General features: G+C 42.3%; 2 protein-coding genes across 9 annotated transcripts in view; both read left to right on the top strand.

Annotated features, from left to right (window-relative positions):
- The window catches only part of TFRC (transferrin receptor), a 147,734-nt gene extending 137,320 nt beyond the window's left edge, over positions 1 to 10,414 (top strand). For all 6 annotated transcript variants that reach the window (XM_069556597.1, XM_069556604.1, XM_069556639.1 and 3 more), the window contains 8 exons: positions 1,026 to 1,111; positions 1,328 to 1,391; positions 2,342 to 2,409; positions 3,408 to 3,466; positions 3,997 to 4,078; positions 5,628 to 5,849; positions 6,675 to 6,815; positions 7,399 to 10,414. In XM_069556597.1, the coding sequence (XP_069412698.1) occupies positions 1,026 to 1,111; positions 1,328 to 1,391; positions 2,342 to 2,409; positions 3,408 to 3,466; positions 3,997 to 4,078; positions 5,628 to 5,849; positions 6,675 to 6,815; positions 7,399 to 7,641 (965 nt within the window). In that variant the 3' untranslated portion in view covers positions 7,642 to 10,414. The remainder of the gene's footprint in view (positions 1 to 1,025; positions 1,112 to 1,327; positions 1,392 to 2,341; positions 2,410 to 3,407; positions 3,467 to 3,996; positions 4,079 to 5,627; positions 5,850 to 6,674; positions 6,816 to 7,398) is intronic.
- An 11,529-nt stretch (positions 10,415 to 21,943) lies between these two features.
- TNK2 (tyrosine kinase non receptor 2) overlaps positions 21,944 to 25,389 on the top strand; it is a 40,247-nt gene continuing 36,801 nt past the window's right edge. Inside the window, exon 1 of one of the 3 annotated variants that reach the window (XM_069579437.1) lies at positions 21,944 to 22,180. The gene's annotated coding sequence lies outside the window, so the exon portion shown is untranslated. The remainder of the gene's footprint in view (positions 22,181 to 25,389) is intronic. The other 2 variants (XM_069579423.1, XM_069579389.1) reach the window with 2 other exon arrangements.

Here is a 25,389-nt window from a genome sequence, read left to right as displayed (position 1 = left end):
TCTTTACCACTGAGCCAACAGGGAATCCCTAGACCCTGAATTCTTAAGTACAAAGTAGGTTGTCTTTTGTTGTATCTGCCTTTGACTTTGAAACAGTTTTCTGTGCAGTGTCTTCATCGCACTGGGAATCATGAGTTTCCCTGAGACACTGAAAAGCATTGTATTGGGTCCTAAATTCTCTTTGACATATCCAGAATGATACCACAAATCTAACATGGTCCCTAAGGAATCTGTCTGAAAGCAAGCAGTGTCATACCTCTGCACTGTTTTATAGTTTGATTATAGAATGATAATATATAACTTTATAAATAAATAAAATATTCTGTATTTGATTTGTAAGTATATTATATAGTATATGTGTATGTAAGAAAGGCTCACTTTCAAGCCTTTGTCATTTGGTACTCACCACTCTTTTATATCGACCCACCCACACATGCAAACCCCCATCACAGTCTTGAATCTTTGGGTCCTAGGGCAAGTTGCAGTGCTTAACTCATATACAAAAGTAAGTTAATGCAGAAAAAGATGTACCCGGGGGAGGGGGAGGAGTGGAGTGGAGGGTAGTGGCCCATAAAAGCCCCAAAGGAGCTATCATTAATTTCTCTGAAAACTCACTCTTTCCTAAACTTAATTTGTGTGTTTTAATTCTATCTCAAATATTTGTTTTTAAAGTAATCTGGTATTTTAAGTTACTTCTAGGCAAATCGTTTTCAAAGAAGATACTTTGGTTGTGATTTCAAATAGCTCTTGGTCTGGAAGTTATGGGACTCAAAGAATGGAATGTAGGAGTGAGGTCTAGTAAGCTGGTCCCTACTGTATACTTAAGGTCTTATTTGCAAATGATCTCCTATTACTTTTAACATTTATTTCTATTTCTTCTTTTGGTTCTTTTCACTTGGGGCCTCAAAAGGAAAAGAAATAGTTTTGAATCTGTAGTCTGTAACCTGAAATTTCTGATGCATCTTAAGTCAGTTACCAACTTGTAACCTTTCCCAAGATAGAACTAACTTTTTGTTGTCTCTTAGGTCAGTTTAAACCCAGCAGAAGCATTGTCTTTGCCAGCTGGAGTGGTGGAGACTTTGGAGCTGTTGGTGCCACCGAATGGCTAGAGGTATTATCTATATCTCATCCATGCCCAGAATGGGCCTCCCACTTGTAATTGCTTATCTTCCAAAAACCATACTCTTTTAGATTTGTTGTATCATTTTTTACCTTTGTATATTTAGTTTCAATAAAATCCAAACTTAAACAGAAATCCCTAATAACAGCTCTGTCAGTGATAACTGGATCAATACATACTAGTACATTCGTATTTTTCCTTTTCCAGGGATACCTTTCCTCATTGCATTTAAAGGCTTTCACTTATATTAATCTGGATAAAGCTGTTGTTGGTAAGTGTCTTTTCTTTAGTATCTTTTAATGATAAATTTATAAACTACTTATAATATTGAAGAAAGCTTTCTAAAGCAGTACTTGTTATTTTTTTACAGTCTACACTGGACATAGCCAGATCAAAAGATTGACATAGCTTTCTCTTAAATAATACATTAAGTTATATGGGTGTGAAATGCCTTGCCTAGAGCAGTGGTTCTTTACGTGGTCCCAGATCAGCAGCAGCAGGATCACTTGGGATCGTGAGAAATGCAAAATTTCAAGCCCTACCCTAGACCTTTTGAACCAGAATCTGGACCGTACCACCCAGCAAACTGTTCAAACAAGTGCTCTGGGTGATTATGATGCACTAAAGTTTGAGAACCACTAGTTACCTACTTTGGACCAGGAGGAAATAAACCATACCAATAGAATGGTACTTCTGGAGACTAATTCACAACTTGCTAGATTGTGGCTTCATGGATAGAAATATAAGATAATCAAACTTCTGAAAGAGTCTGGTGTTACTAAAAATACAGATGTAGCCAGTGGATGAAGTGGAAAGTAATGAAATGTCTATTTGGGGAAGAAAAAGGAAGGAGTTACAATTAAACTAAATTTTATTAGTCATTATTGCTGTTTTACCTTTGCAACAAAATGTATTAAATATAACAAGCTTGCTGTAGCTAATAGATGACCGCCCTAACATGGGTGAGCCAAAAAGTTACAAAAATACAAATCTTTAACATTAAATATGCAAACTCAAGGACTAAGAGCTTCAGTTGAATGAAATTTGGTGTTTAGCAGTCACTCCAGAGCTTGACTCCTCAACCACCTTTTTGTCTACTTCATAAAGAGGGATAGTTGTTGTATATGCCGTCAATCTAGGTTATTGTCCTCCTGTTTGCCAAGTAGTTTTAGCTGTAGAAGTAGTAGTGTGCAAACTGCTTGACTGTTAATCTCTTTGCAGGTTCTACCAATTTCAAAGTTTCTGCCAGTCCGCTGTTGTATTCACTTATTGAGAAAATCATGAAAGATGTGAGTATATCCTTGATCATGAAAGTGTAATGAAAGTTAGACAAAATATTAGGATGACAAACATTTATATTGAACTGTAGGTGTCTGTGAGAGTTGTCTAGAGTCAGAATGTTAAGGATGGGTTCAGTTCAGTTCACTTGCTCAGTCGTGTCCTACTCTTTGCGACCCCATGAATCGCAGCACACCAGGCCTCCCTGTCCATCACCAACTCCCGGAGTTCACTCAGACTCATGTCCATCGAGTCAGTGATGCCATCCAGCCATCTCATTCTCTGCCGTCCCCTTCTCCTCCTGCCCCCAATCCCTCCCAGCATCAGAGTCTTTTCCAATGAGTCAACTCTTCGCATGAGGTGGCCAAAGTACTGGAGTTTCAGCTTTAGCATCATTCCTTCCAAAGAAATCCCAGGGCTCGTCTCCTTCAGAATGGATTAAATGAACTTAGACCATACCTGAGACTTAAATAAGAAAGCCAGATGAAATACTCATTGAATAAAAACAGACATATGAATGACTATAGTTTTGAATGAGCAGGGAAAAAACATATTGGAGTGATTAAAGCTGGAGACAAAAAAGGGTCAGGGAACTTGACCTTGATTCCATGGGAAACTGGGGAGTTACTATAGGGTCTCCCAGCAGGGCAGTAATGTGTCTGCAGATTAGGCTGGCAGTAGTATAAAATGTGTTGGAAGGAAGAAACTAGGAAGAAGATAGTAGGCAGAACATAAAGGCTAATAAGCACTGTTAAAACTGGGTGAAGCCCCCTTTAAAACGTTAAAAAGGAAAACTTTTTTTCTCATAACTAAAAGAACTAACAGCACAAGCCTAGAAGGAATAACTTCAGAAATTATGGATTGTTTTAACTGTTTAAAGAAATTTTTTTCAAGATGATATAATGAAAAATTTAATGTTTTAAATAAATGTTTGTAGAGAAAAATGTTAGTGACTAGTCAGAATGAATAAATCCAGAAAGGTTCATTTTAATCATAATTTATTTTACAGGTGAAACATCCACTTACTGGGCTGTCTCTGTATCGGGACAGCAACTGGATCAGCAAAGTGTAAGTTGAGAAAGGTGAATGAATAGCTAACAGGAAAGCAGGGTCACTCAATAAATAGCACCTACTATGTCCATTCAAGGTTTTTCTTTTTTTTAAACCAGGATGCCCTTTTATTAGTTTATAATGAAAAAGTAAGTATCCCCAAAGATGAAGTATTCCAGATCCTTAGTCTTTTCCTATAGAAGACCTAACCTAATCTCAGGCTGTGTGGTAAACACAAGCATAGCAAGAAGAACCAACTCAGAGGCTTCCAAATGGCATGGCTATAAGCTGTCTGTGAAAGTGAAGTCGCTCTGTCATGTCTGACTTTGCACTCCCCCCATCCATGGGATTCTCCAGGCAAGAATACTGGAGTGGGTTGCCATTTCCTTCTCCAGGGCATTCGAGGTTTAAACATAACCTAGCATTGAGTTTACCTGTACCTGGAAAGATTCAGTTTAAGAATTTACTTGAGGGTAGGATAGGGGTGCATGTAGCATAGTCTATTCTTTAGAAAACTTTCTAAAGATACTTTTTGGCTCTTCTTGTAGGAAGAAGCTTTCTTTGGATAATGCTGCTTTCCCTTTCCTTGCGTATTCTGGAATCCCAGCAGTCTCTTTCTGTTTTTGTGAGGTAAGTCTGAAGAATGGTACAGCACTATATCTTAGATCTTCTTTGGTCAGTTTTGAGACCAAGTTTCCTAGAATGCTTAGTATGTATTGAGAAATTATACACGTGCAGTTACTGTAATCTTCCTTATTGTCAGTCTTAACATAGAATTTTAATCTCAGCTTAGTTAGCATTTGAGTTTATTTGCTAAAACTTCTTCAGTTATATAGAATGACTTTTAATAACAAGGCTGTCTATTGGAGAGTGCAAGTATAGAATATTTCCTTCAAACAAAGTTCTACTGGATAATGCTGTTCTTGATGCCTGTTGAAATATGATTGTAGATGTTTGTCCCGAGATGTTAGTTAGTCTCTTAGGCAGGGATTATAGATAAAAGCACGAAAAAAAAAAAAAGTCGAGCTTTTTAAGGGACAGAACTTTGAACTGACCAAGTTGTTGGAAAACCAAGATTGGCTTGGTACAAGAGCCAATTAGAAGACACTGAAATCCAGGCAGACTGAAAATGAAGGCCTCTGTGTTGGAGTTGAAAAACTAGCTCTGTAGCAGGCTCTTTCAAGGTGTGAAGAGATACCAGAGTTCTTAACAGAGGTTCAGGGTAGAAACTGCTGACTTTGGCATCAAATTGTTGACCCAATAGAGGCCAGGTCCTTACTAGACTTCTTCCCACTGGGTGTTTTAGCCTGGGATTAGGACAGAAAAAGTGAGGAAGTGATGAAAGGTGTGGATTTAGAGATTAACATAGCTGGATTTCCCCTAACTTTCTGCTAGATCAGTTGTATGAATGGTATTGAAATATTAGGTCATGATGTCTATTTAGTTCCCTAGGAGGAACTGAGTGTCAGGTCCCAGGGTTGAGGAAATTTATGGATGATCTCTGTTGACCTCCAGAAGTCTTTTTTTTTTTTTTTTAAGCTGTTCAGAGGTATAGGTAATACCTATACAAATAACATACATACCTATACAGATGTATATGTGACACATACAGATAAGCATGTACAGTCTGAAAGTTAAGGACTGAGGTCAAACCAAAGGACTGCCAATGAGATTGTCACCAAGGACAGTGGTAGAGTTGAAGAAATAGTTACCAAAGTTGTCCAGTGAAAGTAGAGAGTTCTTGTGAGTGTCTCTCAGAAAGGTAGCATGAATGGATGAAAGGCAGCATGAATGCATGATGGGAAAGAAGGTAAATTTTTGGCTAAAGGTAACACTTTATATTGAAAGTACTTTTCAGGCATGCTCTCCTCTTCTCTCATGCCAGACTTCTCAGGGAGACAAGAACAAGGATACAACCTGTTCCGGCTACAGATCCATTCAGGGTCTGTGATGTGATAAACAGGGATTCAGTACAGCTTAGGAGAAAGCAAAATCATTCCAGGAGTAGGTTAGGTTCAGAGGAACAAGCAAAAGCTGTATCTTCTGAAAGTAGTGGATAGGAGATAAAGTTGGAGAAGGAATATATTAGAAGCAAAGGAAGAATTATAGTTACTGTTACCTTGATGGGGGAAACTAGAATGTGAAGCTCCTCGTCTTATAACCCACCTTTGTTTCCCAGGACACAGATTACCCTTATTTAGACACTCCCATGGACACCTATGAGACATTGAACGGAGAAGTTCCTCAGCTGAACAGAGTGGCACGTGCAGCAGCAGAAGTGGCTGGTCAGCTTGTGATGAAACTTACCCATGGTGTCGAGCTGGACCTGAACTATGAGATGTATAATGACGAAATACTTCGTTTTGTGAAGGAAATGAACCTATTCAGAGCAGACATAAGGGTAAGCACTAATTAAATCAGGTTCCTACTGGCAAAGTATCAAACAGTCTGAAGAATACTCTTTAGCTATTCCTGGGGAACAGGACAGGTAGCCAAAGTATGTTTTAAAGTGCACTGAAGTATAATTTTGCGTAGAATCCACAATTCACTTGAGAGGAAGCTCAGAGACTGCAGTACATAGGACAGACCACAGCAGGTGTTTAAGAGTCTACAACAGTGTTACCTCATTCATCTGAAACAATTCTCTCATTCACGTATTCCTAGCACCCCATAAAGAGGCTGGATGTAAACCATATGAAGATCTCAACTATGAACTTTTAAGTTTGGGCCACAAATACTTTTCAGAGATCACATGGGTGGAGAGAGGAACGTAGCCAGTGGATTTATTTAGTGTTGATCCTTTTTGTCGAATATTCAAAGTTTTGATAAAACCAAATTAATATTAATGAGTGGCTTTTGTAGTACCAGAAGGCAATTCAACAGATCCCTTAAATAAAGTAAATCACTGATAACCGAATCTTAATTATAAGGATTGGCTTTCTTGAAACTTGAAACTAATTGTAACTGATCAGAAACTGGGAGGTAAGAATGGATAATAGTACTATTTGCTGAGCTTAAATATGAGTACGTTACTTAGCCTATAGAGCCTGGAACCTTGTATACAATATGTTTATATCTAGCTTTTGCTGACTTGAGCTTGTTTTTGAGTCTCGCCCCCTTTTATCAGAATCATTTCAGTTACTACACCTAAATTTAGAAAGGTATGTAGAATAACACCCTTAGAAATATAACGTCTAATAGTGACTTTCATGTCTTTCTGTTTCAGGATATGGGTCTGAATATGCAGTGGCTGTATTCTGCTCGTGGAGACTTCTTCCGTGCTACATCTAGACTAACTACGGATTATAAGAATGCTGAGAAAACAGACAGATCTGTGATGAGGGAAATCAATGACCGTATCATGAAAGTACGTAATCCTTAGAAAAAGAGGAATTCCAGTTTGTTCATTTCTAATTGGTAAATCTTGTGTTTCTAAAAAGTAAATTTTATAATTCTAGGCGCCTGGAATCCTTTCCCGCTTTAGAATTCAGCACAAATTTTAAAAAAGATCTAAAGCTATATAAACTATAAACTAAAGCTATATAAACTATCTAAACTGAAAATACAGAAGACATTTGACCTAGTATTAGTTTTTTTAGGCTCTAAAATCATTTTAAAGAAAGGATCAGTAATGATTTTCATCTGTCATTTTCTCTGTATTTCTGTTTAATTCAGCCCTTAGCTGTTTTATTGTAGTGGAAACTTCCGTATGGAGGCTCCAACCAAAAAAGGAACAAAAAACAACCCAGTGCAGTTAGAGTTTACAAAGGAATTGACAGCTTTCCTTACAGTTTTAACATTAGAAGATTAGTAGCTTGGTTCTCAACATTCTTAAAATTCAGGGAAATTTAAACATGCAAGTGAGAATGATGGTGGTTTTACTATATCAGGTCGTTTTCTCACTGGCAAAAGCTGTAGCATTGTGTAAGGTCTATGTTTTGTTTCCGTAGGTGGAATATCACCTCCTCTCACCCTATGTGTCTCCAAGAGAGTTTCCTTTCCGACACATCTTCTGGGGCTCTGGCTCTCACACTCTGTCAGCTTTACTGGAGCACTTGAAGCTGCGTAAGAAACTTAATGGTGCTTTTAATCAAACACTGTTGGAAAACCAGTTGGCTCTGGCAACTTGGACTATTCAGGGAGCTGCAAATGCCCTCTCTGGAGACATCTGGGACATTGACAACGAATTTTAAATGTGACACCCAAAACTTAATACGAGAACATCAGGGTAGTGTGGTTTCTAGACTTATATTGGTTATGCTAAATTTTCAGTAGGGCTAAAAAACTAATATTAAAAATCTACCCAGTCTTGGTACTATTAGATGTTGGTCTTTAGGCAGCAGCTTTTAATACAGGGTAGGTACTTGCATTTCTAGTTAAATTGAATAATTTTTTAAAATGTTCACAGTAGAATATTTTCTGTGATTATCTCTAGACTTTTTAGTGCTTTGTAATGGTAACTGCCTCTTTCCTGTCATAGTTCTGAAAAAGTCAGAACCAGTTATGTGAACTGTTGGTCTAAATCCTAAGGACGTGAGCTGGTTATCTTTTGAGTTGGAGGAGGAAGGTAGCTTAGAGTGATCTTCCATCTTCATTTGATGCTAGACAGACACCAGGCTGTAAGGCTTTACTCTCCACATGGGGTCTCTGCCTTCTGTAAGGATTTAGCTGGTTTCCACCTCTGAAAGTGGAACAGTTCACTTTCAGAAGAGATGGGACATGTTTTCTTGCCAATGAGGTCTGAAATAGAGGGCCTTCAGCTGCATAAAACGAGGTTCAACTATTTGTCACAGGAGTAAGGCCTTAATGTGGCAACCTCAAGATTATCTATGAAAAGAGGAGACCAGAAAGCCAAAGACCTAGTATATTTTATTTTCCTCTATCCCTTGTCCCATAAATCTTTGTTAGTTTTTTGTTTTCACTTATTCCAAGGTATTTTGAAAGAGAACCAGGTTTTAGGTGTTTAATTTCAAACTCAATTTATCAGACTTTAGAGAACACAATGCCAAATTTTGGCCAAAGTGTTAATTTTTTGGAAAAGCTTCCTGTCATTTTGGCACTGAGATATTTATTGTTTATTTATCAGTGACAGAGTTCACTATAAATGGTGGGTTTTTTTTTAATAGAAGATAATTATCGGAAGCAGTGCCTTCCATAATTATGACAGTTATACTGTCGTTTTTTTTTTTTTTTTTTAATAAAAGCAGCATCTGCTAATAAAACCCAACAGATACTGGAAGTTTTGCACTTGTGGTCAACACTTAAGGGTGTTAAAAAATAACCGCAAGCCAAATAAAATTATAAAACTCAGTCTTGAGAATTAAATTTAATTAGTGGTTGCTAATCAAGTTAAACTTCTATTTAGCTAACCAGATAAAACTGGCAGTTCTACTAAATGCAGTGAATTGTGACCAAGTTATAAATTAATGTCACTTAAAAGCTGTGGTTGTATTCATACATGCAAAATTTTACAGTTCAATTTCTCTAAGATGTAACTTCAATTTGAATTTTGCAAAATTTCCAGTACCTTTTCACAAACCTAACTCACATTATCGGGAGCAGTGTCTTCCATAATGTATAAAGAACATGGTAGTTTTTGCCTACCACAGTGTCTGTATCGGAGACAGTGATCTCCATATGTTACACTAAGGGTGTACATAATTATCGGGAACAGTGTTTCCCATAATTTTCTTCATGCAATGACATCTTCAAAGCTTGAAGATCGTTAGTATCTAACATGTATTCCCAGCTCCCTATAATTCTCTATCTTTTAGTTTTAGTTGCAGAAACATTTTGTGGTCATTAGCATTTGGTGGCTAACTTCAACCACTGTAAAATAAAACTACTTCCTTCAAGGTTCTTTGTTTTTAAACCTAATGTGTTTTGTTATATTTGTGGTCTCTCCAGGCCTTCTGTTAGGCAGGATAGTAGCATACATTTATAATGTTTGCTGTTTCCAGGTGAATTTAACTTTATCCCCTTATTTGCATGTTATCTCCTATAAACGTAGTTCACACAAGTTTGAATCCAGAATTAACCTTTTAGCTTATAGCAGTAGAAACTTGTACCAGAGTTTGGGGGGAGGGGCAACTGCAGGGTTGAGGGAGGTAAAGTTTGCTAAAAGGTCTTTGATCATGTCTCCCCAACCATCAGTATTTGGTGGTTATAAGTTAAACATAGACATGAACAAGTAAGTTTGAGACCACATCAGTTAGGACTTTTTTTTCTACTCACTCATTTTTATTATAAACCTGATAATCAGCTGTTCTAAGGCAGTTCAATACTGTCACCTAAAAAAAAATTCATAGGGTAATCTTAAGATTCTTAAATTTAGTGTCATTTATGTAAATTAAAATAGATCTAGATTAATATAGCCTCACTGATTTGTTTGACTATTCAGTCTGTTTCAGTCTTCCAGTGTTTTATCTTGAACTGATACTTAGTGTAAGTGAAAAGGTCAGAGTTGGGATTCCTGGTTTGAGTATCATGCTTTGTCATTTTAATGAAAGTTCAGTGACTTCAAGGCATATTATGAATAACGGGTATACATTTTACAGCAGTAAATTTCTTCAGAAAATTTTTCTGTAGTTAGGATTAAGTTATTTGCAATCAAACAAGTCATTATGTGGTAAGGGGCTTAATATTCCTGGAAGAAATGGATATCTGACTAATGCCAACCAGCTGGTCAGATTTTTTCGGTTTTAGATGTCACATGTATTTTGAAGATAAAAGGATAAAATGAGGGAGCTTTGTCATGATTCACTATTCTAGAACTTGCATGACCTTTATTGTGTATCCTCTGGAATGTTGTTGAAATTTTAGTTTACTAAAAATAGTGTATTAGCCAGTTTACTGCTCAGCTGTATGTTTGTGAACAAGTGATATGCCCTTAAAATTGTATACAATCTGGTATGTGCAACAATGTGGAGATTCCTCAAATGATTTAATAAAATGCTTGAACACTGAGTTGTCGTTTTAATAGATTTCACTTAGGTTCCCAGTAAAACTGAGCGGAAAGTACAGAGTTCCCATATACTCCCTGCCTGCACACCATCCCCATCCCAGTTTCTTTGATTAGCAATACTCTGAGAGTGCCCCACCCCCACCAAATACATTTGTTATAATCAGGGACTCTATCTTGACACATCATTATCCTCCAAAGTCCATAGTTTACATTAAGATTCACTCTTGGTGGTTTACATTCTATGGGTTTGGACAAATGTATAATGATATATTTACCGTTACAGTACAATACAGGATAATGTTACTGCCCTTAGTATCCTGTTCTACCTCTTCAGCTTCCCTTCCCAGTAACCTCTGGCAACCACTGATAATTTTTAGCGTTTCCATAGTTTTGCCTCTTCCAGAATGGCATGTATTGGGTTGGCCAAAAAGTTCATTCAGGTTTTTCCATTACATCTTAGGGAATCATACGGTTCATTCAATGCAGCTTTTTCAGATTGGCTTATTTCAGTTAGTAATATGCATTTAAGCTTCCTCTGTCTTTTCATAGCTTGATAGCTTGTTTATTTTTAGTGCTGAATAATATTCCATTGTCTGATGTAACAGTTTATTTCTCCATTCACCTACCAAAGAACATCTTTGTTGCTTCTAAATTTGGGCCATTATGAATAAAGACATGTACAGGTGTTTATGTGGACATTGAGTTTTCAGTTCATTTGGGTAAATACCAAGGAATGCAATTGCTGGATCATATGGTAAGAGTATCTTTTTGTAAGAAACTTCTAAAATGTCTTCCAAAGTCACTGTGCCATTTTGCATTCCCACTAGCAGAGAATGAGAGTTCCCGTTACACCACATCCTAGGCAGCATTTGGTGGTGTCAAGTGTTTTGGATTTTGGCCATTCTAGTAGGTATGTAGTGGTGTTTCATTTTAATTTGTATATCCCAAATGCTGAGACGTTGAGCATCTTTTCATGGTTTTATTTACCAAGTGTATGTCTTTGGTGAAGTGTCCAGATTTTTTGCTCCTAATTTAAGCAGGTTGTTTGTTCTCTTATTGTTGAGTTTTAAGATTTTTTTTTCTTTTGGTGTATTTTAGATAACAGTCCTTTATCAGATATGAGTTTTACAAATATTTTTCCCCCAGTTTGTGGTTGTCTTTTTATTCTCTTGAAAGTATCTTTGCAGAGCAAAAGTTTTTAATTTTAATGACATCCAGTTTATCAGTTATTTCTTCCATGTATCACCAAACCCATCTAGATTTTCCCCTATGTTATCTTCTTGGAGTTTTATAGTTTTCCATATAAAGGATTTTTGTAAAGAATATATGGTTTATTCATTTTTTTGCATATGGATGTCCATTTGGTCATTGGTTTTCATTAAGAACACTCTAACAGGTCACATCATTTGCAAGTATTTTTTCCCATTTTGTAGGTTGTCTTTTTGTTTTAGATTAATTTTCAAATATATACAAACAACTCATACAACTCAAAATCATCAAACAAACAACCCAATCAAAAAAATGCACAGAAGACCTAAATAGACATTTCTCTGAATAAGATATACAGATGGCCAAAAGGTGCATGAAATGATGGTCAACATCGCTGATTATTAGAGAAGTGCAAATCAAAACAATGGGGTATCACCTCATATCAGTCAGAATGGTCATCATCAAAAAGTCTACAAATAATAAATGCTGGAGAGGGTATGAAGAAAAGGGAACCCTCCTAGACTGTTGGTGGGAATGTAAATTGGTGCAGCCACTGTGGAGACTACTACAGAGGTTCTTTTAAAAACAAAACAGCAGTTCCACTCCCAGTCATATATCCAGGAAAACAATACAATTCAAAAAGATATCTATCTATCTATCTATCTATGCACCCCAGTGTTTACAGCCACACTAATTACAGTAGCCAAGACATGGAAGCAACCTACATGTCCATCAACAGATGAATGGATAAAGATGTGGTGTGTGTGTGTGTATATACACACACACACACACAATGGAATATTATTCACCCATTAGAAAGAGAATGCCAGCAACATGGATGAACCTGGAGATTATCTTACTAAGTGAAGTAAGTCAGAAAGACATATGTGATATCACTTATACATGGAATCAAAAAAAGGATACAAATGAACTTATTTACAGAACAAACAGACTCACAGACATAGAAAACAAGTTTACAGTATCCATGGGGGAAAGATGGGGGAGGGATAAATTAGGAGTTTGGGATTAACACACACAACTATATATAAAATAGATAAAACAAGGACCTACTGTAGAGCACAGGGAACTCCACTCAATAGTCTATAATAACCTATAAGGGAAAAGAATCTGAGAAAGTGGATTTAATGTATAACAATCACTTTGTTATATACCTGAAACTAGCAACACAGTAAATCAACTGTAATGTGAAATGAAAATTAGAGATGCCATGTGGGAAAACATTGATAAAATGATTTCATATGAATTGTAACATGGAAAAAAAACCACCTGATTTCATACCAATTCTTGCATGGCAAAAAATAAGCATAACCAAATTATAAGGTAATTGGCAAAAAAATATTTTATTCATACATAAAAGGCTTCCTTAATACCTAAAGATATATAACACATTTTTGATGTAGCATCATTCCTGCAGCCCTTTCTCTTTTCTGTACTGTTTCCCATTCTCCCTGCTTTGAAAAGTATTCTTTGTAAGTGCTCACACCAAGAACCAGGAACCTTGTCAGCTCAAAGTGTGTTTGACTATTATTCATGCAGGCTACTAGTGCTTAGGAAAAAAGTATGTGAGGGTATGTTCATGCATGTACAAGCTGGAAGGTAAGAAAGGAGGCATGAAGGTCTGACCTGTTCCCATGCTAGAATTCAGCCCTAGTGTTCCTTGATATCCAGTTGGTCCCCTCAACTAATTCCATAACCCCCAACCGAGTACATAGAAACTGGCCCATATCTAATTTCTATATGTAAATTCCCAGAACTCACTAAATATTTCACTCTCTTCTGTTTTAGCAGCCTGGCTTTGGTATGGTATATATGCACATGCTAGAGAGGCAAGAGACTTGGGAAAAGGAATTAGTAGACCAGGAGCCCTGAATTTGTATCTAGGTCATGGAAATTCTAATCCAGTCACTACCCTTAAGTTGCCGGATGTCCTCGGGTAATCTGCTATACCTCTCAGACCGCAGTTTCCCCACTTCTAAATGCAGGGGTTAGGCCTGATGTTCCTCTAGGAGCCTTTCTAACTTTAACATAAAATCTGTCTTCCACTGAGAATGTATGCTTCCTCCCTCAAACTCAGATTTGATTCTATCCTTTTAGGGTACCTTTACAATCCTTTCCTACCCATCCAATAGCTCAGATGTGCTACTGATGAGACTTAATTTGTTCTTATCTTGGAGACATTCTTCAGACACTTATGCAAGTGCCCTAGATCTCCCCAACTAGTATTCCTATTGGTTTAACCATCTGATCACCTCCTTTGGGGCTTTGATATTGAGGTGTCCTGGAGGACTAAACTAATATTCCAGAAACTTGTCTTTTTACTATAAACAAGCTGACCAACAACATATACAAAAATAAATATGAAATGGATTAAATACCTAAATGATATAAGACCAGGTGTTATTAATATAAAACTCCTAGAGGAAAATAGAACAACACCGTTTGACAAGTCACAATATATTTTTTGGATCTCTCTCCTAAAGGAAATAAAAGCAAAAATAAATAAATGGGACCTACTTAAACTTAGAAGTTTTTGCCCATCAAAGAAAACCAACAACAAAACAAAAAGGCAATCTACTGAATGGGAGAATATACTTGCAAATGATATGACCAATAAGATTAATATCCAACATTATTAACAGCTCATACAACTCAACATCAAAAAAACAACCTGGTTAAAAAGTGAGCAGAAGAACTGAGTAGACATTATTCCAAAGAGGAAAGGCACATGGAAAGATAATCATTGTTGCTAATCATCAGGGAAATGCAAATTAAAACCACAATGAAATAGCACCTCACACCTGTCAGAATGGCCATCATTAAAAAGAACACAAATAAGACACGTTGGCAAACATAGAGAAAAGGGAACCCGTACACTGCTGATGGGAATGTAAATTGATGTAAACACTGTGGACAACTGTATGGAGGTTTCTCAAAAAAACAAAAATAGAACTGCTTTATGACCCAGCAATTCCACTCCTGGGTATGTATGAAAAAAACCCCAAACACTTATTTGAAAGATACATGCACTCCAATGTTCATAGCAACACACTTTACAATTGCCAATATAGTGAAACAATCTAAATGTTCATCAATAGATGAATGGATAAAGAAGATGTGGTACCTACACACAATGGAATACTACTTAGCCACAAAAAGAATGAAATTTTGCCATTTGTGCAACGTAGATGGACTTAAAGGGCGTTATGTGAAGTAAAAAACAACCCAATCAAAAAGTGGGCAAAAGAACTAAGACATTCCTTCAAAGACATAAGGATGGCTAATAAACACATGAAAAGATGCTCAACATCACTCATTATTCAGTTCAGTTCAGTTGCTCAGTCATGTCCGACTCTTTGCGACCCCATGAATTGCAGCACGCCAGGCCTCCCTGTCCATCACCATCTCCCGGAGTTCACTCAGACTCGTGTCCATCAAGTCAGTGATGCCATCCAGCCATCTCATCCTCGGTCGTCCCCTTCTCCTCCTGCCCCCAATCCCTCCCAGCATCAGTCTTTTCCAATGAGTCAGCTCTTCGCATGAGGTGGCCAAAGTACTGGAGTTTCAGCTTTAGCATCATTCCCTCCAAAGAAATCTCAGGACTGATCTCCTTCAGAATGGACTGGTTGGATCTCCTTGCAGTCCAAGGGACTCTCAAGAGTCTTCTCCAACACCACAGTTCAAAAGCATCAATTCTTCGGCACTCAGCTTTCTTCACAGTCCAACTCTCACATCCATACATGACCACTGGAAAAACCATAGCCTTGACTAGATGGACCTCTGTTGTCAAAGTAATATGTCTGCTTTTGAATATGCTATCTAGGTTGGTCATATGAAAATCAAAACCATAATGAAGTATCATCTCACGCTGGTCAGAATGGTTATTATCAAAAATCTACAAACAAACGCTGGAGAGGGTGTGGAGAAAAGGGAACCCTCTTATACTGTTGGTGGGAATGCAAGCGAGTACAGCCACTATGGAGAACAGTGTGGAGATTCCTTAAAAAACTGGGAACAGAACTGCCATACGACCCAACAATCCCACTGCTGGGCATACACCCAGAGGAAACCAGAATTGAAAGAGACACATGTACCCAATGGTCATTGCAGCAGTGTTTACAATAGCCAGGACATGGAAGCAACCTAGATGCCCATCGGCAGACAAATGGATAAGAAAGCTGTGGTACATATGCACGATGGAATATTACTTACCTATAAAAAGGAACATATTTGAGTCAGTCCTAATGAGGTGGATGAAACTGGATCCTATTATACAGAGTGAAATAAGTCAGAAAGGGGAAGACAAATAGCACATATTAATGCATAAATATATGGAATTTAGAAAGACAGTAATGACAATCCTACATGCAGGGCAGCAACGGGGACACAGATGTAAAGAACAGACTTTCGGACCCAGTGGGAGAAAGCAAGGGAGGGAGGATTTGAGAGAATAGCATTGAAACGTGTATATTACCATATGTAAAACAGATGGCCAGTGCAAGTTCGATGCATGAAGCAGGGCACCCAAAGCCAGTGCTCTGGGACAACCCAGAGGGATAGGGTGGGGAGGGAGGTGGGAGGGGGTGTTCAGGGTGAGGGAACACATGTATACCTGTGGTTGATACATGTTGGCTGATATATGGCAAAAGCCATCACAATATTGTAATTATCCTCCAATTAAAATAAATTAATTAAAAAAGAAAGATAAATACAGTATGATATTGTTTATATGTGGAATCTAAACAACAAACTAGTGAATAAAACAAGCAAAAAAGCAGACTCACAGACACAAAGAACAAAGTAGTTGTTATGGGGGGGCAATATAGGGGTGGTGGAGTGGGAGGTAGCAAGTATTGGGTGTAAAGATAGGCTCAAGGATGTATTGTACAACATGGGGAATATAGCCAATATTTTGTAACTTAATTTTAAGTGAAAAGTAACCTTTAAAAATTGTGTTAAAAATTAAAATGAATAGTAAGTAAACGTGTACCTTAGTCCAAGCGACTTAGCAGCAGCGGCAGTCCGTTTGTCGGTTACCAACTTCAACTCAAAGTGTCCACCAGGGGGCGTCAGAACCCAGGACTATGGCGCTTCATTCTGAATGGTCTATGTTGATCCAGGGCTTGCAAACTCTGGGCTCATCTGGCTCTTTCTCTAGCATGGCAGAAGGCGCAGGCACGTGGGAACAGCTGGCAGAATCTCCTCCCACTGCTCTAGTAACTGTCTGAACTGTTTGGAGGCGTGTGAGCCCAGCTGCCCGAGCAGCTCTGAAGAGCTCCGACTTGCTCGATAAGATGAAGGCACTGTCCGTTCTCGGTCCTGGGAAGACGTGACCTAGGTTAACAGATAGCCCCATGCCAAATAATTCCTTTAGAAATCCCTCTCTAAAAGCTCCACTAAGGGGCAGATGGTCCATTTCTGACTAAGAAATCTCTGCCCTTTGTCATACTGCATCGTTTGCTCAGATATCTGTCCTAACCCCACACCTCACTTCCCTCGCACCTCAGCTCAGGCACTGGAGGTACTCCAGGGAACCAGCACCCACTGTTTCTGTTTGCACATGGTGAACTTGTAAAACCAATGGCTGCTGAGCCCCACCCTAGAGATTCAGATTTAATTGTTCTGGGGTGGAACTTAGGCAGCAGAGTTTTTAAAAGCCCTTCCCATGTGATTCTTACCTGCAGCCTTATGGAGAATCTCTGGGTTCAAGGCACTACTCAAGTGTAGGAGCCTGAAAAAAATACAGAATCTCAGCATCCCCTTCCCAGCTTGCTGAATAAGAACCTGTTTGAGAAGCACTGGTCAAGTCAGCACACTGTTCCACTTCATCCTTGCTCATCACCCTGGCCAGAACCACAGGCCTCCCCAACTTTCTCAAGTTAGAGCACTTGCCTTCAGAAGTTTTTGCCTCTGACCTACAGAGAGAAACACATTTTATAGCAGGATGTACAGCACACACGTGTGTAGATAATGAAATTAAAATATCATAAAAATACTTCTATTATTCTTACTGAAGCAAACTTGGATTCGTTCACTTGCGCACAGATAATCTACTTTCTTGTGATCAAGAAAAGTGCAGCATTCATTGCAGGACACCACGCAATGAGTCCAGGCAGCTAGAGTTCCAAAGACCCAATTCCCTGATGATTCCAGGAAAAACTTTTAAAGATGGAGTGAGGGAGGGGAGATTGAAGGATGCATGACCAGCTCATGGATATTCTTCTGATTGGCTGGTGGTGATGTAATTGGGAGTCAACATCACCAACCTGCTGGTTCCAATTGGTCTGGGGTCTACATGCTTGTGGGCAGCACACAGTTAACTTATTCCACCTGGTGGGAGTTTCAGTATCTGCCAAACAGCTCAAAGGACATGGCTCGGGATATTATCTATAGCCCTTGAGGAGGAACAAAAGGTTCTTGACGTTGTTTAACGGCTAAAGTATTATTGTTTCGTCTTGCTTGGCTGTTATGCTTTCTTTCTGCATTTTCTTACCTCTCTGATCAAATTTATTTTTTCTTGTTACTTGGCGAGGGCCTAAGAGGCTAAAGTTTTTCTACAGAAAAGAGGCAGGCAGAAGACATGGTGGGGCGGGTGGGTGGGGGCGTCTATCCTGGGAAGCCCCACAGAGTTACACTATCTGGTTGTTTACGCTATCTGTGATGAACTCTAATCCATTCAGTAGGTATTCCTGGCACATTGTTCTAGGTGCCTGTGCCAGTCTGTTCCCAGGCAAAACTTTCTGTTATTATGGAGTTTATGTTGGGGTGGTGGCAGGATAGGGTTGTCAGAAAGTTAAAAGTAAATCATGAATATGAAGGGCATGCTTGAAGATTAATATTACAAAGTTTCTTTTAAAACATATTTGGGGGTACTTACGAATCCTGATTGTGGTGTTTTTTGATCTCAGTCCTGGGTATACACACTTTGTAAAACCCAAGTCTTTGCATTTCTCTGGATGCATGTTATGACTCAGTGAAAAGTTCAAAAAAAATTATATTCTGATATTTTCTATTATTGTCTTCTCATTAAAAAAAAGCCAATTAAAACACTAAATTCAGTTCAGCGACTATTAGGTTGTAACAGGAGTTTAAAAAACATTGCTCTCTTTTGAAACACAAAACAGAACCAAAGAAAAACCTTCAGCCCAATAACTCCACAGCATCCACCACTCTTGAGCATCTGCTTACAGGTATGAGACAGGCTGCCTTCCTTGCCCTCCTGCTTACCTTGTGTGCAGCTGTCTCAAGCCTTCTTAAGGGCAGTGCCACAAGCCTCCCTCAAGCAGCTCGGGCCACCTCTGCTTAGAACTAGACCTGACAAGCCCTTCTCCCTGCAGAGTCACTCTGCTGTGGGCAGCTCTCTTCAGGTTCCAGTTCTGGGAAGAGACTGGCACAGGCGCATAGGAGGGCTGGGGTTATTTCTGCAGCCACCTCCTGAATCTTCTGAACCTTGTGCTTCTAGCCTGTCTCATTTACTCCATTATGGTGTCAGTCCCCTTGGGGGAGATGAGACTCCCTGGCTACTAGTACCAGAGTCATCAGACAATGCAGAGAAGGAGCCATCCTCTGAGACAATTCCCATCACAGCCCCCACTGCTCAACGTGGTGGTGGGGACAGTCCAGCATTGGGCCTGGGTAGGATGGGTGTGGGGAGCAGGAGGCCTCTTTTCTGTGAGCCTACGGTCCAGATAACCCTGATGAGCCTACGGTCCAGATAACCCTGAGCTAGGGACACCAGAGGCATGGGTCTGGCCCCTGAGAGCAATGGAGGGGAGATGGGAGAATGGGGAGTTGGGCTCCCCTAACAGAATCAGCAGGACCATCCACTATGTAGGTGGTTTGACCTCTTGCCTTGTTTAATTTTGAGCTTGATTTATCAGCAGAAAAACTTGCTCCAAATCAGTTGTTTGCATCTACTGATCCCCCAAACCTAGTCAGACCTGATGCTTCCCAAAGTTCCTGGGTTTGGTGTTGCTTCGTTGTGTCTTAGTGGTTCAGAGCAGACTTGGGAGTCAGAAAACTGGATTTGAATCCTGGCTTCACTACTACCAGCTGTTGCTTAATTGTGTGCAGCCTCATTTCTATCACCTGTGGCATCTTGCATGCCCTACACCCTGTCTCGGCCCAGGTTGGGTGCATTCACCTTCCTGCTCTGTGGCCCTGGCTCCATGACAAAGGGCAAACCCTACAGACACTGGTAGCGAATGATTTAGTAGGAAGTTGTCCTGCTCACCTCACAGAGCAAGACGCCATGACCCAAATCCACCCAGTCCAGCCCCCATGGCCGTCTAGAACCCACCCCTTCTCATTGCCCCACTGTCCTCAGACCAGAGCCTTTGGGCCCAATGCCGGAGAATAGGTGCGCAGAGAAGACACCTTTACAGAGTTCTCTGCTGTCTGATCCTTGAGACAGTTCTGTCTGGAGTTGTTTGATTACTATACACATTTTACAGATGAAGTACGGTCAGTAACAGGGCAAGTCTTCGGGTTCTAAGCCTCACCCCCCGCAAGGCTGCCTGGGGCTGGGTCAGGCAGGCTGAATGGTCACTGGGAGAAAGAGCTCTGAATTTGCTCCTCCTTTCGAGGTGGAGGCCCAAGAGGGAGCAGTGGAGGAGGGAGGAAGGCCCCCTTTGCCTGGAGCTCTTTCTGCTTGTACTCCCCTAGCAAGAAGTGTCATAGGCCTGAGCCCAGCTCCCCCTTAGACCCAGGGAAAGGGTCAAGGTGGTCCAGTTTGGCCTCTGGGCTGCTGCTGAGAGATTAGGATTAGACTCCCTCTCTGCAGTCAAACACTCACTGGATTGGGACCTTGGAAACTTCCCAATTCAGTCTCTTCATTTCAGATACGAAGGAACTGAGGCCAGGGGGAAGTGATGATTTTTTTTTTTTTAAACACTACATGGTAAGTCGGGGGAGCGGCTGAACTGCTGCTTAGAATTCGAGGCTCCTATTTCAATGCTCCTCCACTGGGCCCTGTTGACTACACCGGCTGTGTGAACTTTCTACCTTCTGCTTCACGTCTTCTCCCTTTGGCTCCACCAGAAGGCGCAAGCAGCTCGTCCGGTGGGATGAAGAAGGGGGAGTGGTAGCCGGTTTGAAGGAAGAGGGAGAGGGAGGAGTAAGTGGGACAGGGCCCCTTAAAGGGGCGGGTCAATCCCGCCGGGCCCCGCCCCCCTGGGGCGGCGCAGGCGCAGGCGGGCTCCAGGAACTCCGGCGGGAGGGCGGGCGCTCCTGGCTCTCGGGCCGGCGCGCTGGGCCGCAGCACCTGCGGGGGCCGGCGCTGGGCGCGGCGCCCGGCGGGCGGACCTCGACGCCCAGGAGCGAGGGCGGGGAGCCGGGACCGGGCTTGGGGGCGGAGAGGGAGGGGACGCTACCCCGTAGCCCCCTCCCCCGGGGGAAGGGGCGGAAGCAGCTGGGCGGGGGGCGGTGTGAGCGGGCGCCGAGGACGGCACCATCTGGAGGGGCGGGACCGCGCGGCCTCTGGGGGGCAGGCGAGTGCGTTGGGCAGTGCCGGCTGGGGGCCCCAGGCGGGGAGTCGTGCAGGAAGAGCGCGGCGGGCTCAGCCCAGGGCTGCCGGAGCAGCAGCCGCAGCGGGTCGGGGTTCTCAGCTGGGGCCCGCAGCAGCTCCGCGGGCTGAAGCTCGGCGTGGAGGAGCAGGGGGGCGTGGGTCCGGCGGTGCAGGAGGAGGGCGGGGTGGGCCCGGGGGTGCAGGAGCGGGGTGGCCGGGGCCACGAGCCCAGCCTGGGGGTGGTGTGGGGGCCGCCGGACGGCGCGGACTGGAGGCGCCCGCCGCCGTGGACTGGCTCCGCGGGCTGGCCGGTGGTGCAGGAGGAGGGGCTGGGGCCCCGCAAGCAGCACCAGGAGAAAGGGGAAGGCAGCCCCGCAGTGCAGGAGCGGGGGGAGGCCCGCACCGGGGTGCAGGAGCGGGGGGAGGGGAGCCCACGCCGGCTGCTGCAGCAGCCCGAGCAGCTGTCCGAGCTCGGGGAGGGCTCTTGGGAGCGCAGAGAAGAGCTCGAAAGTTCCGGGGAGCAGTACTGGGAGAGCTGCGGGCACCTCAGACGGGAGGCGGTGGTCCTGGGAGCGGTCCCGGCCCGTCGCAAGAGACTCGAACTGCTGGGGAGGGCCCGGCCAGTGGGGCCCCGGGGGCCTGAGGGGGAGGGACGTCTGGGGGTGCAGGAAGCGAATTGGCTACCTGGGGTACAGGAGGGACAGGTGGTGCGGGCTGTCCAGGAAACATACCTGGACGGGAAGGGGTCCCAGGGAGGGGAGGGGCCCCCTGAGGGGCACAGGATCCGGAGGCGCAGGCGGAGGAGGAGGTGGTAACCCACGGGCTGGCTGCTCAGCACCAGGGCCGGGCCGGGCCGGGGTCGAGGTGAGCGCAGAATGTAGGGGCTTGGGGAGAGGGGAGCAGAAGAGCACCGCGAACCTGGGGGCGTTGGAAACCATTGCCCGGTAGCAAGCAGAGTCCTGCTGGGTCCTTTTGTGCCACCTCAGCTGGGACATCATAGAAGCAGTGTCTGCAGTGAGCCAGTGGAAGGCAGCAGGTAAGGAAGCCCAGTTCTGTTCTCAGTTGGAATTGATGTGTTTGGAAGGAGGGGGCTGTAATTATCTCAGGAGAGCGTGGTCTCCGAACTGCCTTTTTTTCATTCCCCGTGTTTAAACCTGGAGAGGATCCAAGCAGTGCAGTTTTCAACGGCAAGGCAGGGCCCCTCCCCCCAGCACTGTTTGTGCCAACTGGAGTGATGGGACATTTCCTTAGAGTCTAGACTGGTGGTGAGACTGTCTGGGTGACTGCCAGGCCTGGGCAGAAGGAAGAGAGTGGTAGCCCTAGGGTGAGGTTGCAGAGGAAGTAATCAGCTCCCCCCACCCCCCCACCCCCAGCCAACTACCGGTGGAGGTAGGGTGCTTCATGCCCTAGCTGGGGTGGTGCAGTCAGCACAGGCTGCCTCACGTCCTCAAATCACATTCCAAAAAAGGGAAGGGGCAGCATTGCAAGGACAGGACCTTATCTTGTAACTGTAGCTACATGAGCTGAGATGAGTGTGGCAACCAGTGACTTGGGCACGAGCCTGACCTGCTCCCGCCACACCTTCTTGTCACATTTGATTAATAGTGAGGGCCCAGAGCCAAGGATAAATAGTGGGCAGGAGGTTGGAGAGCCACTGGTGAGGCCCTGTCTCTGTGTGGGCTCTCAGGACCGCAGTCTGAAAATGAGGGAGAGGAGGGGTATCTGCATCGCTAGACTCTGGGCATCCTGTGTGGCCCAGACCTCAGCCCCGCCCCAAGGAGGTGGACAGATGAGCAGCTGAGCTGTGGCATCATGAGTTCTGTACCAGTCAGGGCCAGCTTCTAGCCCGGCTTAGAGGTAGGGCTTGCAGAGGTGGGGGCTAAATTTGGCTTCCTTTTGACTCATGGTCTGGGTGCCAGGCTGTTCATTCCTACCCCATAGGGACTTGGTGGTTCATCTGTGGGCCTCATCCTCATAGGGATGTTCATCTCTTACCTGGCACTGTGTGGGTTCTTGCTTCTCTAGCCCTCAGGCAGAGGTGGGTACAAAATTGCTGCCTATCTCAGGACCATCGCCAAGACCCATCTCTGCCCCAGCCCAGGGAGTGGCTCTGAGTCAGTTGGCCCCCAGAACCCCTGTCCCAACCGGACTGGGTGGAGATAGTCCTTTTCTGTCAGGCATGGGGAGTGGTGGTGGCATCCTCAGCAGGCAGCTGCTGGGACTCCGCTGGAGGAGCCGGTTAGCCTGCTCCCCATGCAAACCCAGACTTGACTGTCAGCTTCATCCCACGCCTGCCTGTCATCCTGCCACCACAAACACTCAGGCACCGGAAGTTCAGCTGCTGTGTCCAAGGAGTCTCGCTCTTTTGGGATGGCCAGACTGGTTCTGGCTCTCTGGCTTCAGTGGAGAGAATTGTTCTGAACACAGACACACAAGCGCACACCTTTACCCTTTTTCAGGTTGATTCTTGAATTTGTGGTAGATGAAGAGAAAGAGGACTTTGGCAGGTCTGGGTTTAAACCGTTTACTAGCTGTGTAACCCTCTGAGGCAAGGTCATGTCTCTGGGCTTCAGTTTCCTCCTCTGTGAGGTGGGCTGCTGTTTTCCCAACAGCGTCCTCAGTGCAGAGGGCTCAGACCCTTTGCCAACCTAGCGTCCACCTTCCTAGGAGCCATGGGAGTGGGCATTAGGTAGGAGGGGTTGGTGCTCCCAGACCTTTTCCTGTGTCCCTGAAGTCCGTGATTATTCCCCTGCCCTGTGTTATATTCTGGAAGATGAAGTGGTTTTTCATTTTTAATAACAGCTTTATTGAGGAACATATTGGAACATATTTTAAACATAATTTAATAAGTTTTAACATTTGTATATACCTGTAAAACTACCACCACAATCAAGATAACGAATATACCCATTATTTTCAAACTGCCCCCCCAAAGTTTTTTGTGACCTTTGGTAATCCATTCATCCTATCCCTCCTTTGCCATCCCCCTTCCCTAGGTAACAGTGGTCTGCTTTCTGTCACTACACATTAGTTCACATTACCTAAAATTTATGTAAATGGAATCATACAGTATTTTTGTTTGTTTGTTTTGGCTTGGCTTTCTTTAAGTCAGTGTAATTATTTTGAAATTCATTCATGTTCTTGTGTGTATCAATTGCTTATTCCTTTTTATTGCTGAGTAGTATTCCTTTATGCATACCACAGTCTCTTTATCCATTAACCTCCTGATGGGTTGTTTTCAGTTTTTGGTTATTACAGTAAAACTGTTAAGAACATTTGTATAAGTATTTGTATGGACACACACTTATTTCTCTTGGATAAATCCTTAGGACTGGAATAGTTGGAGCATATGGTAGATGTACATTTCGTTTTTTAACAAAGTGCCAGACTGCTTTCCACAGTGGTTGTACCATTTTACATCCCCACCAACTGTGTATGAAAGTTCTAGTTTGCTACTTTGTCAGCATTTGTCAGTCTCTTTAAATTTAGACACACTAATAGGTCTGTAATGGTATCTCATTTTGGTTTTAATTTGCGTTTATGTAATGACTAATGTTGAGCATCTTTTCATGTGCTTATTTGCCATCTGTTTATCTTTGGTGATGTGTCTGTTCAAATTGTTTACCCATTTTTTAATTGTGTGTGGGTTTTTTCCATTCTTAGTTTTGAGCGTTCTTTTGTATTCTGGATTCAAGCCTTTTATGGGATATATGATTTGAAAATATTTTCTTCCGGGCTTTGGTTTGCATTTTGATTCTCCTAACTGTCTTTCAAAGAGCCAAAGTTTTAAATTTTAATGAACTTCAATTTACCAATGTGTTCTCTTATGAATTTTGCTAGTGGTGTCTTAAGAACTCTGCCTAACCAAAAGCACAGTGGTTTTCTCCTATAACTTTTATAGTTACAGATTTTACATTTAGGTCTATGGTCTATTTGGGTTTAATTCTTGGATTAGTATATGGTGCCGGCTGTTCAGTTTTTTGCATGTGGAGGTCCAGTTGTTCACCAGAATTTTTTGAATAGACTTGTTTCTCCATGGAGTTGTCTTTGTACCTTTATTGAAAATCAGTTGTGTATGTGTAGATCTAATTGTGAATTTTGTTTTGTTCCATTGATCTAACTTTTCTATCTTTATCCCAGGACCACATTATCTTGATCACTAGATTTTATTGTAAGTCTTGAAATCACGGAAAGATCTTGAACTTTGTTCTTCCTTTTCAGAACTGCTGTAGTTATTCTGGGTTT

Source organism: Ovis canadensis, chromosome 1 (genome assembly GCF_042477335.2).
Source record: "Ovis canadensis isolate MfBH-ARS-UI-01 breed Bighorn chromosome 1, ARS-UI_OviCan_v2, whole genome shotgun sequence".
Taxonomy (NCBI): domain Eukaryota; kingdom Metazoa; phylum Chordata; class Mammalia; order Artiodactyla; family Bovidae; genus Ovis; species Ovis canadensis.
Note: the sequence above shows the minus strand (reverse complement) of the source record. Positions and strands in the feature narration are given on the sequence as shown.